General features: G+C 34.3%; 1 protein-coding gene across 5 annotated transcripts in view; it reads left to right on the forward strand.

Moving 5' to 3' along the window:
- The window catches only part of LOC129946235 (ras GTPase-activating protein raskol), a 193,089-nt gene that overhangs the window by 135,170 nt on the left and 37,801 nt on the right, over positions 1-20,118 (forward strand). The window contains exon 1 of one of the 5 annotated variants that reach the window (XM_056056353.1): positions 6,580-9,146. The exons of the other annotated variants lie outside the window; for them this stretch is intronic. Coding sequence (XP_055912328.1) covers positions 7,394-9,146 — 1,753 coding nt within the window. The 5' untranslated portion in view covers positions 6,580-7,393. Of the gene's footprint in view, positions 1-6,579; positions 9,147-20,118 lie in introns of those variants that run through there. 5 annotated transcript variants of the gene reach the window in all.

The raw sequence follows: 20,118 nt of genomic DNA on the forward strand, positions 1-20,118 counted from the left end.
AGCTAGATCAGAAGGGCAGACCAGTCTTTTGCCTCGACTTTAGAAACCCAAGGACCTTGTGGAATTTTTGGCGGCACCGCGTATGTGATCGTTCCACAAAAGGTGGTTGGTGACACACATACCAAGAATATCGACACAGTTCAGTTTCATTGATGCAAATGCCATCCATTTTAGTTTTAGTTTTATTTAATCATTTATATTACAATCTTATACTAGATACTAATACAAAATATAAAATAATTTTTAGTGGAAATATACAAATATAAATAAATAGATATTACTATAATTTATAATTTTGTATTTATAATTTAAAATTAATAAATACAATTTAATGATAAAAAAAGATTAAGTCTTAAAAGTTTTTAGGAGGTTACAGTTTAAATTTTATTTAAAACATATTTTTTAAATGATTCTCTCGAAACATCAAGATTAAAATCAATCCTATGACAAATTAAATTCACTTCTTTTGTGCAACGCGTTAATTACTGCCATAATTTTTACGATGAAACTGCTCATAAAAATGAAACCGGTAGCGTGTAGTTCTACAGGTTGCATTTACACAATTAACTAGTCTTCGTAGAGGCAGACAATTGATATGAAATGTTACGATGTCTCTTATAAACATTACTGAAAAATAAGTCCGACGATCATAAAGAGATTGAATACCAAATAATAAACAGCGAGTAGAATAAGAAGGCCTTACAATCTTCCAGTTTAGCTTATAAAATGCATACCTTGTAAAATGTTTTTGAACTTTTTCAATTCTGTCTATTAAATTATTGTTAAAACGGTTCCAAATAATGCCACAGTAGAGGTTTTAAGTTATATGAATCTGAGAATTCCTTGGTGTTTCTTTTTAAGAAATTAAGCATTTGATTTGCTCTATTTGTGATATAATCATAGTGCGGTAAGAAGGACAATTTTGTATCTAAAATTACTCCTAGATCCTTCATTCTTGTTACACGCTCTAAATTTGCATGGTTGATAGTATAATCAAATACTATGGGATTAGAATTTCGGAAACATGACAAGACTTGACATTAAGAAGCATTTAACAGTAGGTGATTTAGCTTGCACCAATTATCGAGCCTTGACAAATTTTCCAAAAGAAGAACACAGTCAGCTTGACATGAAATCTAAGAAATCTAGGAATATCATTTACAAACAACAAGAATAATAATGGACCCAAATGGCTTCCTTGTGGAACACAAGATGGGACCGAGATATACTTTTTACTATTTGAACTTTTACTATTTAAAATTTACCAGCTAAATATGATTCAAGCCACTTTAGTAGGGAAGAGCGAATACCGTTAGTTTGTTCATTAAGATTTATTGATGAACTCTGTCAAATGCCTTTGTAAAATCTGTAAAAAAAAACATCTGTTTGCAACCCTTTTTCCATATTTTTAATAATGTTATTGCTTATTAATGCTTAGTTTGTTGCGGTTGATTTCCCTGCTACAAACCCATTTTAAGAAACCGAAACATTTTTCTGAAATAACTCAGTCAACCTGTTGCAAACTAATTGGATTAAAAGTTGCAGAGTGTTGGATGTAGAACAGAACTCTGGGGCACACCAGCATTTATTTTGTGGTTTTCAGAATTGAACTCATCCAATACTGCTTGTATTGAACAATCCGAAAAGAAATTACTAATCCAATGACAGAGGGATTCATAAAAATCGGTAAGAGATCCTGATGCCAGACCCTATCAAATGCTTTTAAAATATCAAGTGCAATAATCCTACTTTCTCCAAAATGATGTAAAGGTTTGCTCCACTGTTCGGTGAGATGAACCATGAGGTCGCTAGTGGACCTTATAAGTGTTTTTATTTGTCAAAGCAATGTCTACTTTATTAAGACTTCTTATAAGCTTCAGCTGAATTCAAACAAATTCTATACATTTGTATCAAATGAATATCTGCTTTCCCGAATTGTTATTATTATTTTTCTATCGATTCTTGATCATTTGAAAACCTTTTCTTAAACAATTTCTTTTCTTAGTTAATTGACGTCAAATATTAATATGATATTTAGTGATTTGCTTGATGATTATATTAGTATTTTTGTATTCGTATTATTCTCAAACTATTTTTTGTATTATAATCCTAAATCAGTTTGCAACAAAAAGATGTAGGACCCTGAACCTTTTCAATAGACGCAGACTGTGTTTCCTACTTTATATTTCTTTCCCTTTTTTTTCGTTCTTTTTCGATGAAGACTAAAAAGGGAGCTCGGAGGCTACGTACTCATACAGCTTTCAAGAACCAGCTGCTGCTACTGCGCATTAATAATAATAATATAACATAGTACGTCACATTGATCAACCAAAGTAACAATTTCGTATACCTATGTAAGGTAGGTAAGGCTGTTCGCGTCTTATTAATTTAATACCCAGCAAACGCATATTTTAGGTAGGTGAAGGTACCTACTAACCATATTTTATTTTGAAGTCCACATACAAAAACGCATCATGACGTCGTGCGTCGTTGCCACCGCGCCGTTTTTGAGTATAGCTTCCATTGTAACATGATTAACCCTCTTCAACTTACCCACTGAATACGTGAGCATAATTTAATGTAAACAAAAATTGAACATCCTTTCAATGTTTTGTTATGCTAATATTTTTTGCACTTCTAAAATAAAGAATAGCTCAATTTTTAGGATAAAATGAAGCACTTCACTGCTTTTTCCAATAAGCAAATTTCAAATGGATCCTTGCTGAAAAGAATTGTGTGTTTTATGAAAGGGTCTTAATACAGAGATCATATTATTGATCCTTTAAATTTGTGTTATACCTATTAAATGCATGCACCTCTTGTCAACACATCCTTGGGTTGGTAACACACTAGATATTTTTGCATAATCCTTCCAAAAAGAAAAATGGAAATCGTCAATTAAGATTCATTTTGAATGCCTAAGGAAGGTTTTCAAGTCTAAAAAAATCCTCGACAATAACATTCCGTTTATTAAATTTCTGTTAACTTGCAGGTACTTTAAAAAAATATATAAAATTAAAATGTCAATGTTTAGTTTTGATCTCGAAATAGATGTTTATTTTACCTTGTTAAATGTGAACGTAATAATACTTCCATATATGAAAACTACTTAGGTTAGGTTAAACGGCCACTGGATACGGACGCAATTAGGCTAGTTTAATGGCCCATTGTGATACCACATGAATCTTGAGGCTTTCTCCTAAGCTCAATGGAACCAGTTTGAGTCCCGTAAAAAACATGCGAGGTTGATTATGTTAATATGATTTGGATCGATAGAGAAGAATTCCCCTACGTAATTCTTAAATTTTTGAGTTAGATCAGGGCATGTACAGATAAGGTGAAGAACTGTTTCTTCCTCGTCCGTACAGCTTCTGTGATCAGACTTTGTGGATAGGTTGTATTGGGACTTGAAAGTATATAACTGTTGAAAGTTTCCGTAGGAGAACTATCAGGAAAGGGAGTGTTCAGTAGTTTGTTCAGCGATTTATTACTTGAATTTGTCCAAGAGCCGTCTGCATTTTCAAGCAGCTTGGAGTCTTTGGATTAGTTGAAAGAATTTTCGGTAACCTAGAGGCTTCAGAAGTTTCTTCTATCATGCCACAGAAGGATCGCCAGGAAGATCGCTTAGATTTCCTTAGTGCCTTGTTGTTAATTCTTAGGGATTCTTTGTAAGAAGAGTTGCCTGCATTCTCTTCTGAGCGAGTCAAGCTCTGAGGCCCACCATTGTGGTTTCCTCTTATGAGTATGAGTGGAGAAGCGATATCTAGATCTGTTCATAGCTGAGGTGAGGTCATTGACTTTTTTGTCAAGTTCGTTAGCGTTAGATGAAAGACTAGACAGCCCAGGTTTTAGTAAACTTCGCAATAAGTTCCTGTATGAAGCCCGGTCAGTTCTCCGACGATTTCGAAAAGTCAATGGACTAGGGTTTTTATCCACATTGCTATTGAACTGGATATATCTATGATCAGAGAACGAGTGTTCTTTGGATACTTTCCAGTCCAAGATCATAAGGTGTATAGCATCTGAGACAAGAGTTATGTCTAAGACTTCTTGTCGAGTGTTAGTTATGAAGGTTGGTTTATTTTCAACATTACTTACTAAGAGGTTAGTACCAAGAATTTAATCAAAAATGAGCGTTAGTACCCGTAGCATGATGGTTAGTGCGTTGGACTGTCATGCAAAGGGTCTGGGTTCAATCCCTGCCTGTGCCACCTTAATTTAAAAAAAATAATTTTCGGGGGTACTGCCTCTTGCGAGGAATTGACAAATCCTTCAAGAGTAATTCTTGTCATGAAAAAGTGCTTTCTCAAACTAGCCGTTCGGATTCGGCCCAAAATTGTAGGTCCCTTCCATTCCTGACAACAGTACTCGCACACAGGAATGGTTGAGAGTTGTAAGTCACTAGGCCCTGGTTCACAACGGACTGTTGCGCCACCCCATTTGATTTTTTTGAGCGTTAAAATCGCTCCCAATAATTAGGCACTTCAGGGACGATTCTCTCAAGGGTTTTTCCAGGGAGAGGGCCAAGGTGGTCATGGCCAAGATCGCTAGCCAAAAAAATCCTTTGTTTGTTTCTAACCTAGCTATGGTGGTATCTTTGTCACTGAAATTATGGAGTGAAATACATTAATACTATGTTTCACTAGTATGCAAGATCTCGGTTCGCCTTTATTTGTCACACACAGTGTGTAGTACCCAGGAGTCCTGAGTCCTCAAACAACGGATCTCATAATCCATAGCTCTTGAATCAGGACAATGTCTTCCCCGTTTCTTGCCAGACGGAGAAGAAGTGAGGCCGAGGCCTTGATGGAGTGTTGGAGATTAATTTTTACTAACTGTAGCATTTTGACTACAATTAGACAGATCAACCTCCACCACGGATTTGTTTTGATCCTCTGAGTCAGAAGAATCATGTTTAGGTCGTCCTCAGTCTCCATTATGGATGGACTGTTTTCGACTTTTTTAGAGGGTGGAATCGTGATTGGAGAGGGCATGGGTGCATCGTAACCTTCTGTTAGGAGAGAAGACGACGCACTGCCCACCAACCGTGAGTTCACCTTCGGTTGTTGTAGGAAGCCCGCTATCCGCTATAGCCTCATAAAAACTACTTATTTTGACATGTATAAAATTGTCAGTATGTGAACTCAAATAAAATTTATTAAATATTTCAATTAATTGATTGGGAGAATTAGGGGCACCATAGTTCGATCTGCTAAAGATCAATTCAAGTCGCTAGAATTATTGGTTTGTTACATATTTTGGGTTAGCCGGAATTTTCACTCTTTTTAAAATTGTTATGATAAAAAAAACACCAACTCGATTTTCATTTCTGCATCTTTTTGTATAACGAGCTTTATTAGATGTCGATATATCCACTGGTTCTTGATATATTGACGACGAAAAAGGCTTCCCGAACGTATAGACGTATATGGACCTATGGACCTTGAAACGTCGAGAAGTAACAACATTTTCAATTTGACAAATAGAACCGAATTATAATAACCTCATATGGGCTATGGGAAGTTAATTAGCGAAACATAACAAACAAATAAATAAAAGCATCAAAAAAATTGTTGTATATTTAAGTTTTTAGGTGGTCCAAATTTCTGCCAAGCTGTATCCTTTAGTATTTCATTAAACGGTAGTACAAGTGGAGTGAAATAGAAAAGCTTAGGACTGTCACGCCAGAGGCCTTAGGGTCAATCGCTGCCTGTGTCATCTAAAGTTTTTTTTCCCCGGGTACTGCCTCTTGCGAAGAATTGGAAAATCCTCCAAGAGTATTTCTTGTCATGAAAATTTTCTCAAATTACAGTTGGGATTCTGCTTAAAAATGAAGGTCCCCTCCATTCCTGACAACAGTACTCGTACGCAGGAATGGTTGAGAGTTGTAAGTCACCAGGCTATAGTTCCCAACGTTAAAGGCGATTTGAATCCTTTTTATAAGAAAGTCGATTTTTATTTTGGGCTTAATTTTATTTAAGGGTATAAAAACCCTTTCAGCTGATGTACTACCACGTGGGAAAACTAAAAGTATGATCATGAATTGTGATATATTTAAAAACATTTGCTTAACGATATCGTTTCCCAAGTTTTCGAATATTACCCAAAACTTTTTTGAATCCTGATAATACTTTGGGTCTATTTTTATTTTTGGGATTGTATTTGCCTGGTATGACATTTAAAGCGTTTGAGTGCCACAGTGATATTTAAATTTTCACTGAGCCTCGTACCAGCTGGAGCCATATTGTTCGTTCCTCTTCATGAATGACGACAGTACTATTTAAATATGTATACAATGTTAGGGGTTGAGTTTAAGTACTCTACGTCTACACACATTCTGTTATAATCCGATAAAATATCAAAGTGGTTGCCTTGGCAATGAGTGTTTAAACGAGCACAACTCAACTGCTTCCTATCTCTTGAGCGTAATTTTATTTGTTTACCATATTTTTTCCAAGGCAATTTACAAACGATTCAAAAGCACAAAGAAGAATCGAAAAAATGCCGATGAAATTAAACCCAATTTGACTCATTTTAGATTTTACTTCAGTTTCTTTTCCTTGAGTTTCAGTTGAGTTTTAACTGGTGACGCGTTCGATCGTTTTGTGTGACGTTGTCGTGTCAGTTTTTATATTTTTATTGTTTTGTGTTAATTATTTGTTTATTTTATTCTGCATTTAATTAATTTAAATACTCCTTTGAATATTTATATATTTTAAAGTAAAAAATAATAATAAATATCCTGATAGCCTTGGTTTAGTGCAAAGAACAAGGATAGAAAAACACTTTTCATTTACCTATCTCCTTAAGAAAAATGTGCCCAACGCTTAACGCATTCCGATAGGCTTGGACACAAAGAAAATTTGTGAAAAATAATCCCTCTAGCTCCCTCGCAGTCGTGTTACTTGAATGTTCATACTAAAGAGCAGCCAAACCAGTCAAACGAGAATGAAACAAAAGATGCAATAAAAGTGCATTAAAGCAAGACGAACGACTTAACTTTAATATTTCCTTGGTGTCGCCGTTAAATTTTGTTTAGTTTTGTTTGTTTATTTACGTATATACGTTATTTTGTATATGTTGTTGCTTTTTGAATATTATTCGTTTTCTTGTCCCGTTCACGTTCCCGTGTCGTAGCGTAGCCCGTATGCCGTCCAAATCCAACCCGTGGAAAAGAACGTGTTTGTTGTTTTAATTTGTATTTTTATTTTGTCTCTTTTGGGTCTTAACCCTGGCATTTTCCTTATCGTTTCGTTTGGGATTCCTGGACTTGGAAAAATAAATCAAAATTGAAATCGGTGAAACTGATAATAATTGTGGCATAGTAGTACAAAATGACAAATAATGCTGTAATCCAGCAGGTTGAGAAGTATTTTTAATAATAAAGAAAAAAATGTTGCAAACCATCGAACAACGGCAATTGCATTCAAACAATTCAAACTCCAGTGCAGCATCAACAGCGAACACACCGCTTGCCACATATCTGTCATCAGCTACTTCGACATCGTCAGTTGATTCGGCCACAAATCGTACAGCTAGGCGCCGCTCTACGTTCTATGTGCCTTTGGTAATAACAGACGACGAGGAGGACAGTTTGACAAAACTATCAACATCAAATTCAACGAAGAATCAGCAACGAAATCCCAGTCTTAGCGAGGGTGAAAGCCCGAGCCCGACGAATTTAGAAAAAGCCACTCTATCCCCAGCAAAGAACTCAAAACTGATCTCACTGTTTGGTAGCAGCAGCAGCAGCAACAAGTCTCACAAAATGGCACCACCATGTGGCTTCAACTGGAGCATCACAGGAATGGGAGACATGGATCTCAACGACGACGACCACAGTGATGGTGGTGAGTTCATCAAGGCGGCGACAACTATTAAGACTTCTGCTTCCAGTAAGAGCAGCAACAGAAATAGCAGTGCTAGTAATGTAAGCACCACGACGGGCAGCAAAACGAGTACTCCTGTGAAAAAACTATCAAATGCATCGAAGACCAAGCGATATGGAGTGGTTATGAATAGCATTAATCTAGATCAGGAGGAATCGCCAGATAAACCACAGCGCTCGCAAGTAGCACAGGCACAAGAGCCACCTATGAATAAGAGCCTTTCCTTGAATCGTTTACTAGCAGAGCTGGATGACGACATCATGATGGTGGACGAGAATGCAGCAGCGATCGCTGGAAATCACGATTTCGATGACGATGATTCAGAGATAAGTCGAATGCAAACGAATACGTCGACTCCGATAAAAATGATGAAATCGCGTTCGCGCACAAATATCTTATCAGTGCCACAACAACACAACAGAACCAACACCACGATCATGAGTAGTGTGAGTTGTTCGAGTGTGAGTAACTGCCGTGCCAAAGCTAGCACCTTACCTCAAAATTTGTCGCCTTCAGTTGCTCTGAGACAGGGCTCCACTGCTGGAGTAAGTGGTTTTTATCCAAGTTCGCGAATAGGAACAAGTAACTGTAGTAAAATTGGCAGCACCACTAGTACAAGTGGTTTAGTTATATCAAATACATTTCCGCCGAAAAATCTTTTCCTATTGAAGTCAACTCCTAAACTGATGCAGTCGGCTTCGGCGTCGTCAGTACCCCACTCCGTTGGAGTTGGTGGGAAATTAACAGCGACTAAAAGTTTCTCGTCTGACACGTCAATAACTTCGCCACAACAACAAACAACATTGGGAACGTCGTCGCCGGCCAAGAAGTCGTTAAGCTTTATACGTCGCGCACACTCGACAAAATTATCGCGGAGCAATTCGTTGTTAAAATCGATTACCTCGTCGTCGTCGGGAACAGCAGCAACAACTGCTGGCTCAGCGGGGGCGGCGGCGGCAGCGGCAGGTTTAAGTGCGAACTGCACGAACAGCCACAACTTGGCTTTGTATATGGCATACGATGTGCGTCCGTTGTCGTTGGAGCTGCTACAGCGGTTTTTTAGGTCAGATCGGTGTGTGGAGTTGATAAGGGAGCACTTCAAAATTGTGGATATAATAATGCAAAACGGCTCGACACAAGAATGCAATTTGGAAAGCAGCATTTACAATCGCAACAATCATGAGGAGACCGATTATGATGCTCAATCCCCAATACGTGCAACAATGGATGATGACGAAGATGCAGGCATTCATTCGGGTAAGTTTAATGTGAGCTGAGAGATAAATAGTTCTATAAATGAGGGACTTATGATGTGCAATAAACCTATCGTTAAAAATAAATACACACATCCTAGCTATTAACATATTTTGTATTAAAATTAACCTCAATTATGTTGGTTAGATTGAGGGACTATTGAAGAAAGTAATGTAGTGTGGGGGTACAGGTCAATAGAGCTGTGGAAATTAAAAGATAACCTTTACTCTACCCCAACAATGATTTACATATAAATGTACCTACGTTGTAAATATTTCCGTCAAAGCTTGAGTAATGGTTTTGATACATTTTTTGGAATGGTATAAAAAAATATAAATTTTGACGGTTATGCTATTTTGACAGTTAATTAGAGTTGTCAAATTTCTAGACATCTAGAAACTACAACCTTTAGGTTGGGACACATTGTTAGTCTAGTTATACAAATTAAAATAGTATGGAACATGTTTTTTTCTATGAGCTATCTAATTAAGTAAATAAACGTCTAATCAACTTACGAAAACAAGCTTAGGTGTTAAATGTTTTTCTTTTCGAACTTACCTACAGATCTTGCCCTTTAAAGTAATATCTAAAAAGTATCTAACTACATTATGCACATTTCAGTTTTTATATTTCTGTCCTTCAACTCAGAATGATCTTAAAGCTAAGTAAATAAAATTAGGGTTGCGGGCATTATTAACTTAAAAGTAACATATCGTTAAAAAAAATATATAAAATCTATAAGTAGTCATACTAAAATCGTAAATATACGTAATTTTAATTATTAGAAATATGCACAGCTATGGCTAATATAGTAGGAACAATACTTAATTAATACCCGTGTTTTGTTGGAAAATCTATAAATAATAAAAGAATAAAAAAAAACAATATCCGTAGTATGAATACTACCGATAAAAATTAAAGTAGAATCTTACTACGGATGTTGGTACGATTGATATTGCATTTGTATTTCGATGGCTGTGTTCGTTGAGTAGTTGTGCCTTTGGAATCATGTGTTTTCCATTGGGGAAAAAAATCTGTCTGTTGTAAGGTTTCTCCCTGTTTAGATCAAATAAATCTTGTTGGTGTTTCCACCGCATAAGAAGATTTAAAAAGGATTTAGTTTGACAGCACTTTCTTAAATGCTAATGACGTTTCGATGTTTCTTATGAAGTGCAAGAAAGATAGTTTGATTCGTGTTAAACAATGAAGAACTGAATAGTTCAGCACCGTATAAGAATATGCTACCTACTTCATGTGCATTTTCATTGATTCAAACAAAACTATATTTTTTGTACAGAAACATGCAAATAAACAGACCAAAGTGCATTATCTGTAAAACCAACTCCTCCACGCAGGTTTTTCTTCACAAATTTTGACTCGACTTCGATCGCCGACCGGAATCGATTCAAATTAAGCTCATTTCAACTCGATGCATGTATATAATGAATTGGGGTGATCTTCAAGCTTGCTTCAACACCACATGTTAATGTAGTAGTCTACGAACAAACTCCCTTGTTGAAGTTTTTATTTTTTGTCAAAGCTGCAATTGTTGAATGAACTTTTTATGGAATATCAATTTCCAGATTTTTTCTTAGCATTTCTTCTTGAAAATTATCCATTTTATTAGTTTTTGTTAGTTTTTTTTTTGTGAAATTAATTTTAACTTTTGATTTTCACAAAACTTTCTTCTGTTTGTGTTTTTCTTATTATTATTCTGACAAGTCTTCTTTGAGTTGTACCAATTTTTAAATACAAAAATCTGGCTACTGCTGATGGGTTTTCTTGGGAATTTTCTTGATCTTGTTTAGTGCAATATTTTGGAGCGCCTATTGCTGTGTAGCATACTTAAAAAAAGCTTTAAAAACATACTAATGTGACTAAGTGCACTATATGGTTTGTATAGTTTGATAACATACTAACCGTTACTATACTATAGTTTTTCGATGACGTGCTTAACTTAAGTGAAAAATCAATCAGGCCCAAAAGTTGGAAATGTTTCTATTATTTTGGTCATAGCTGTATATAAGTACATTAATACACGGATTGAGTTCCTGTATACTATACATTTGTAGGTAAGCACATTTAAACATATGCACACTTCGTGTCACACGAATACGGACAACTTTTTTTTAATTTTATTTTTTAAACCCTTTAGATCTTGTCCCTTTTTCTGTGACATAAAAAAAAACAGGTACTTTTTATGACCTTCTTCGGAAAAAGCGCCAAAAAACATGTATTTATCAAATATAATCCAACATTTTTTTTGAATATATAAGGGTTTTCCAAAAAACATGAGGGATTATGAAACGAAAAAAGCGTGTCCCTATTTATGTGACACGAAGTGTGTGTATACACAAAGTATGTTGATTTTTTGTTTAAACAAAACGGGTTTATTCAACGTTAATACTATGTCGCTGTTTGATATTTTAATATCCAAAACAATACATTCCAAATGGACTTTTGTGGGTGTGGGTCGAAAGATAGGTATTACTGTTTACCACAATACTTTAAGGTTTCAATTTCTTTCCCCATAAAATCAAAACAAGAAACACAAAAAAAAACTCTTTTTTAATTGGACGGAGTTTCAAATCCAGTTTTCAAAACACAAAATAATATCTCTGTATGCATAGGTATTCGTGGTGACGTATGTAAGACGGGTTACCTTAACCCATTCAAGAGATATCGCTAGCGATGTTGATGACTAATGAACCAATAAAGTTGTTGTTTTTTCTTTGGAAATGTCTAAGGTATGACTAATAGGGTTTTGTTTTTATGGCTTATGGCATTTCTCAGATCTGTGAAGAGAGTGGGTTTTATTTCAGTTTAGGTTGAAAATGTATAGTTTTTTTTTTTTAAACTAATTGGTCTTCCAAATTTGAAATAAAAATCCAATGCTTTTGTACGGGCTTTGGTTAGTGAGTAATTTTCTTAAAAAAAAAAGATTGTAGGGATTTTGAAATTATTATGATGGATAATATACGTATTGACAGTGTGGGCCATATTCAACTCATCGCAAATGAAATCTATAATCGCTAGAAAGTTGATAAAATAAATATTAAGTACACACTATTAAGTTTTAAATGAAATTTATTATTTAAAAACAATATCTATTTCAGTACTTCCCATGAAATTCCGTTTTATCAACTTAATTTCAAATGTGTATTAAACAAACACTTTTAGAACTATGACTTCTGTCACAAAATATGTGCGATGTTACTCATAACCAATGCTCCATAGTGACCAACCATTATGTCAGACAGAATGGCTTAGACTTTAGACTCTTTAAATGTTCTACATCGTTCTTTCGACGCATTCGTAGTTTATGAATTTAATATGACCCACAAAGTAATGTAAAGGGTGGTTTTTTAGCTATTATCATTTTGGCAACACTGGTTTAAACAACTGACATGACGGAAGTTCATCGCGGGCTTTTTGCCGACAAATTTTCTTCAGTGAAGATGCTCTATTTTGGCTCAAGGGGTACGTAAATAAGCAGAATTGTCGATTTTTTAGTGAATATCAGCCAGAAGGATTGCAAGAGCAACCAATGCATTCAGAAAAAGTCAGAGTTTGGTTCGGATTATGGGCTGGTGGCATCATTGGACCGAACTTCTTCAAAAATGATGCGAATCGTAACGTAACTGTGAATGGTGAGCGCTACCGTGAGATGATTTCCAACTTTTTTTTGCCCAAAATGCAAGAGCTTGATTTACATGACATGTGGTTTCAACAAGACGGTGCCACATGCCACACAGCACGCGCAACAATGGACTTATTGAGAGGCGAGTTCGGTGAACATTTTATTTCACGTTTGGGACCGGTCAATTGGCCCCCTAGATAGTGCGATTTAACGCCTTTAGACTATTTTTTGTGGGGCTATGTTAAAGAGCTCATGTCTATACAAAACAAGCCCGCTTCAATTGGCTCATTGGAAGACAACATTGAAGCATTTATTCGTGGGATACCGGTTGAAATGTAGAAAGAGGAGGAGCAGTCAAGTACAATATTTGTATGTTTTTTTTTTTTAAAGTTTCCCATAGCTTTTAAAAATTCACCCTTGGATCGAGCGTAAGAATTTTCCAATATCAAATAATGAACTACTAAAAATGCGTATAAACATATACTTCACTTGGATGAGGCCATTGCGAATATAACCGTGCAGGAGAGAGGAGAGAACGTTCGATCTTTTAAATACTTATGTATAGAATGTCTTAAAACAGTGTTGAAAACAACTGTTTTAATTGAATTTTAAACACACATGAGGTTTAGAAAGACTTTGAAAGCTACAGAAAGAACAAAAATAAGGATGTGACTCAACATAACAAAAAGTTGTAAGCAGTTATATTGCTGATCCAAAAAATATGAGAAAAATCAAAAAGGGTACTAGGCAGAAACAAGAACATCATGAGAAGAGCAATTAATTTTACAGCTTGTTTCAAATTCCAAATTGTTGGAACTTGAATTCAATCAAAAGACGTTGAACTTTTGTTATGGCACATCACTTTACCATAATTAAAAACGTTTGGCCATGGCTTTTTTATAAAGTTTATGAAGTTGGTTATCAATTTGAAGACAAGGACACCTTAATGAAAGGTTTTCGTAATTCCTGTCTCCAAATTTCCTGTGATTATTAAAAAAAAAAATAATTAAATATCATGCCAGGGTCTTGTGTTCAATCCCTGCCTGTGGCGCCTAATTTTTTCGAGGGTACTGCCTCTTGCGAGGAACTGACAAAATCCTCCAAAAGTAATTCTTGTCATGAAAAAGTGCTTTCTCATAAGCCGTTCGGATTCGGCATATAAACTGTAGGTCCATTCCATCCCTGACAACATTACTCGCACACAGGAATAGTTGAGAGTTGTAAGTCACTAGGCTCTGGTTCTTCATGGACTGTTGCGCCATCTAATTTATTTTTATAATGTTTCCATTCCAGACCGTCTTATTGAGGTTATATTCGGAAATGGCGCATATATTCATTCTCATTAGTAATGTAAAAAAAACGTTACAAATAAATGTTGTCAAACCATAATATATAATATTTAACTTTTTTTTTTTAGTTTCGCATGTCATCCTAGAAACGTAGACTTTTATACCCTTTTTAAGTAGTTTATGTTTTGATCTTGAGAAATTTTAACGCTCGTTTGCAATTTACCCTTTAGTTTTCTAAATTTGTAGTAAATCGGTTCAAAAATATGTGGACTCGTCCTAGTGGTTGGCAGTGTAGCAACTTTTCTCTTACTTAATACATTTTTTAACATTGTTGTCTATCTACATATTGTACACAAGAAAATATGCGTTTCGTGTGTATTAAAGTTTAAAAAATTCTCATGAGCAAAATTATACTCAATTATATAATTAAACATAATTCTACACGAATGAGCTCAAGCTGTTAAATGTAAATATACCCAGAGATCATGGAAATTTCTAATAATATTTCGTCTTGTTTGTCTACATATATCGTGTTGTTTGTGTGTTTTAATTAAGCATGACCTTGGGTCACGCAATTTTTAACAAAACAGTACGAAATTAATATTGTTACAATTTTTAAATTAAACTTTCAGTAAAATAAAGAACAAGGGGTCCATTCAATTTCAAACTAACACTTATCACGGAGCTCAACATAGCTATTTACTCTAAAAACTTTTCAACTCAACTGATTAAGTCTTTTCTCATCGAATAATGCGTATTATAGTATTTTTAAATTGAAATATTAAGATGTGCAATACATTATATTTCTATGTAGATTTACAGCTCTATTCTGTTATTCACGTGGATCGTATATTCGATTCACCCGTTCGATTCCCTTTTACACTGCCTTTGCATTCTGCTATCCATCGGGTGGACTACATTATCCTAAACCAATTTGACATTCACGTAAACAGCTTTTCATGTCACAATATTGAGAATGTTAGATAAATTGTTTTGATTCATAAAAAAATAAGTTTAATTAATCCAATTGTTTAATTTGTGCAATTTTTAGAAATGGACAGTATTGGACTTTGTATTCCAATTTTAAACATAAGAATAAGTAAATTCTCGAACAGAGAGCTTCGGAGAAATATTAGAAAGTAAAAAAAACTCAGCCACGTCTTCCCTTTGTGGCCCTAGGAGGTTCAGTCTGTATCTTAGGCTATTCCAAATTTCTCGGAGGTCTTCGGATTGTCGTTTTGAATTATTTTTTGCAATATCTGTATTTTATTTCATTAGAGACGTAATTGTTGCAAATTATTCCTTGTGCGTCCCCTTCCCCTTAAAATGTTAATAATCTTTTATTTATAAAAAAAAAACATTCTAAACTAAGCAATAAATTAAATTTTACTTACATTTTGCCAACAACAATTAACAAACCAGATATCAAATGGAAAATCTGCTTAATTTCTTATGCGGATCGAAATTGTATAGAATAAATACGTTCACATGAATAGAAGAATACAGCGCAGTATTACCGACGTTACCGACATACACAGATTCAATTGGAATGAAAAGCAGAATAGTGATTACTGAAAATTCAAGAAAAATTCCCCCCGATGAATAGCAGAATAGGGCTGTTAGTATAGTTTTCCTTTTGTACTCTTACTGTGCAAAACATTGACTCCTGATTCCATCTTCGATTTTTTTTATTATGTTAAAATATATTCTACAAATAATATTTGGAACCTATTTATGCATCTTACTTAAGGTGGCGCTACAGTCCTGTGTGAACTAGGGCCTACTTATGCATCTACACATTTAAAAATAATGTTCCGATCTGTTTGTTTGTTTTTTTGTGCAGAATTTTAGTAAACAGACCGATAACCAAAAGTTCTTATCTTAAAAATAAAAAGTTAGACATACGACGTTGATATATACGCATGAACAAAGGCAAAATAAAGGTTATGTACATATGTATATTGTATGAAGTAAATTTTATTAAAGGTAAATAAAATAATCTTCAATTCAAACAAAGGTAAACTTTGTCTTCAATTCATAATTTTTTTTTATCTCATCACGAGTTTCGTGTTATCAAAAGTATCTAATGGATTGATTTGGGAATGAATTCATACCTACATTCTTTTTGAATAATCACTTTTACTGACATTTGTGTTGTATTTTGTTTACTGTACGATTACATAGGAAGGTATATATTGTAAATATTTGTGTTTTTTTTATGATAAACAAACAAAATGTTGGGTTCTTATTTAAACTAGATAGATTCTATAAAATATAAAGAGTTTCTATGTGTAGTACATCAGAAACAAATATAAGATAAACTGCAACCACAATATATCCTTTTCCTAAAAATTATTCTGGAGTATGTCCGTTTGTGTCTTGGATAAGACAGTTGTATTTGTTAGTCTAAATGTAAAATGTAACTGGTGCGTTTTTCGAACTTACACATAGGTTTAAACAGTATTTAAATCAGTTCAGTTGCTCAAAGGCATACAAAATTCATAAGAAAAAGGAAAATGGGCAGGCTTAGACAACATGAGGGACCTCATTTGCAGTCAACTGCATTCTTTGAATGTACTTTTTGACCAAGGCAACTAGTTAGTTTTTCAAGTGTCATAATCTTCAAACTCGGAACTTTACTTCACCTTCAGTTGTTTGTACAAAAACTATCGAAAATATTATTGTCTACCAAACAGTCCTCAGGAAAGCTACATTTCCATTTCGACATGTATTTGATATTTTAAAAATAAAGAGTCCGCCATCTAACGTTTTTTTTTCAACTAGTGCTTATTTCCTGAATGGTAACACTTAAGTATCTTGCCCATGAGCTACGAACTTCGAACTGTCGGTGTTCGCATATTTTGACTTTTCTTTCACATGAGCTTTATTTCTATTCGCAGACAGCGACGAATTGTCAATTTATAATTACCCTTTTCTCTATATTTTCCTCAGCCATGATCTTTCACACAAACACAAACAAGAGTGGTATAATTTTGAGGTTAATTGAGCGCGAACAATTTATTCGTTGCAATGTGGATGGTATGTGGAACGCGAACAGGGTTTGACAGTTCGTAGAAACCACACTACAATTCGTTACTACCAAATTGTTTTTACAAAATTTTCTTGTTTTAGAAAACAAAATGCAAATTGTGTTATCCTAACTTAGTGTCAATTTGTTTCTTAAAATTTAAATGTGTTTTTGTTTGAAATTGACCTCTTGAAATGTGTAAATTAACGTTTGTTCATTCATTCGTTGTTCGCTCTCATGTGCAAGACCCTTAAGCTTATGTCTGATTTGACAGATAATTAGTTTTATCCTTCCACTGAACGAATATGGTTGTGTATACACTTAAACAACGCTTAGAGAAGATGCTAATTTTGCCAAAAAAATCATCTTTTCACATGTAGCTCATTTTGATCTAGGCGGGTATGTAAACAATCAAAATTGCCGCATTTGGGGCACAGATAACCGACAAAAGCCGAAACACCCAAAGCGAGTGACTGTTGGTGCGGATTTTGGTCCAGCCGAAGCTATACTCGATGTTTTTACAGCATTTTGTCGGACCCTATCTACTAATTTCTTTTTCAATTTGACAAGGAACCCTTTTACATAAACCATCAAATATGATTGTACAGAAAATAAATAAATCAAAGAGTAGACTTGCCTTGATAGTTACCAAGATTTTTCTTGACTAACTTCCCCTCAACTTTCCAATAAAGTTGCCTTAATTGGAAGGCAATTTGTTGGTGGCTGACCAATCAGATACTAGAAACTTGCTTACTTTCAAGTCCTTTTGTCGTCTAAAACTGTCCAATGATATAAATATCATTAAATAAATAAATGCTCATTTTTGTACATTTTAAGAATCAAATTTAAACCTCATCTATTTAAATACGATAAATTCTCAACAAATACTGAAATAGGTGTAAGTACCTAAGTAAGTATAAAAATATATACGAAATATTGTATTATACAGAAATTATAAATCAAGGGACTTAAAAAGTCTATTTTTATCCACTATACAGTAAAACATACTTTATATCTTTTTATTTTTGTATAGATTCATTAAATTTTCCTTATCATAGTCATATCATAACCATAGGTATATCATACAGCCTAGACATCTAGTCTCAGAACATCAAAATGCACGCAGTTATCTGAATTTACCAGTAATTGTGAGAACATTCCTTTATTTGCTCAGTGCCAGATTTATTGCATCTTAGCAAAAATAAATTGCAGAACAATCGCACATAAGCAGTTCAGTCTTGATTAAGTTATGTAAGACCTAGGAGTTAAATACGAACCAATCTACTCTGGGGAATGGGCTGCTTCTATTAAAAATATCTTTTGACAAAACCGATTAGATTACAAACAAAATGAAAATAAAGCCTAGGCTAGGCATGTAGCGTCGTCGTTGTCATCGTCGAGTCGCTTCGTCAGCGTGTAAGTTGTGTGGCGAAGAAAATAACTTTGTGCCCAGAGAAATTGTATGTAAACATTTGTACTTATATACCTTGGAAATGTATAGTAGTGTGTAGATAAAATGTTCTTGTCTATTTTAATGTTCATAGAACTAAGATTTTGTACCCTTTAATAAAATACGTGCGTTTTTTTTCGCATTTCATATATACTAAAGTGAGAAATTCCCAACAAAACGATCCGCAGTGGCCAGATTTTTGTATTTCAAAATTGGTACAACTGAAAGAAGATCTGTCAAAATAATAATGAAAAAAACACTCACATCTTCTAGAAGTTGTTCGTATCCAGTTTTTTTGCGGCTATGCTGGAACTCATCAGCTCTGGCAGCATAGAAATCGAGAAGGGCTTCTGTTGACTCCTTCGTCCAGTTCTTCTTTTTGTTTCTAAAGAATATCTAAATGTTTAATCATGTAGTTTATAAGCTAAAATTAGTTTTTTTTTTTACCTTTTTCCTGTTTTTCTTTGTGCTTTGCATTTCTCACTTGACTTGGCGGTCGATTTCAAAGTTTTAAGTTTAACCAAACAAATTTGACATAAAATAAAACTTCAAAAAGGGGGTTTGTTCGTAGACTACTACTTTAAGATGTGGTGTTGAAGCGAAGTTGAAGCTCGCCTCAATTCTTTATATACCATTCGAGGCTTGTATAAATGTCAAAAACCTATCCATAGTGAGATTCTACTCTAACTTTTATCGGTGTTATTCTCATTATGGATATTGTTTTTGTTATTCGTGTAAAATCCTGCTTTACTATGTATAAATTTCCCAACAAAACGTAATGTTTTACTACAGATGGGGTTTTTGACATTTATACGAGTCTCGAATGGATCTTATGTGATTTCATTCTCAAATGTTGGTAAGATTGATATTGCATTTGTATCTCGATAGCTGGGTTCGTTGAGTAGTTGTGCATTTGGCTCCATTGGGGAACAAAATCAAACGATTACTGTTGCTATTACTTAGTTGTGTTGATGAAAATGGACTAACTGGGCTTATTTTGCAAGAGAAAACAATAGAAAAGATAATTAAGTTTTGCTATGTTTCCACCAAAGGTTTATCGCAGTTTAGATTACAAAAATCTTTTCGATGTTTCCAACGAACAAGAAGATTTAAAAAGGATTTAGTTTGACAGCACATTCCTTATGCAAATGGTGTTTCGATGTTTCTTATAAAGTGAAAGTGAGATAGTTTGATTCGTGTTAAACAATGAAGACCTGAATAGCTCAGCACCATATAAGAATATGCTACATACTCCATGTGAATTTTCTGTTTTTAATTTCATTTAAACAAAACTATATATTTTATACACAAACATGCTTCAATACCACTTGTTAATGTAGTAGTCTACAAACACACACCCTCCTTGAAGCGATTGTAAAATTAACTTTTTTTTATACAATCTCAAATTTCAGATGTTTTCTTAACATTTTTTCTTGAAAATTGTCCATTTTATTAGTTTTAGTTAGTTTTTTTTTGCTGAAATTAATTCTAACTTTTATTTTCACAAAACTTTCTTCTATTTGTGTTTTTTTTTGTATTATTATTCTGACAGGTCTTCTTTCAATTGT

Source organism: Eupeodes corollae, chromosome 2, assembly GCF_945859685.1.
Source record: "Eupeodes corollae chromosome 2, idEupCoro1.1, whole genome shotgun sequence".
Classification (NCBI taxonomy): Eukaryota; Metazoa; Arthropoda; class Insecta; order Diptera; family Syrphidae; genus Eupeodes; species Eupeodes corollae.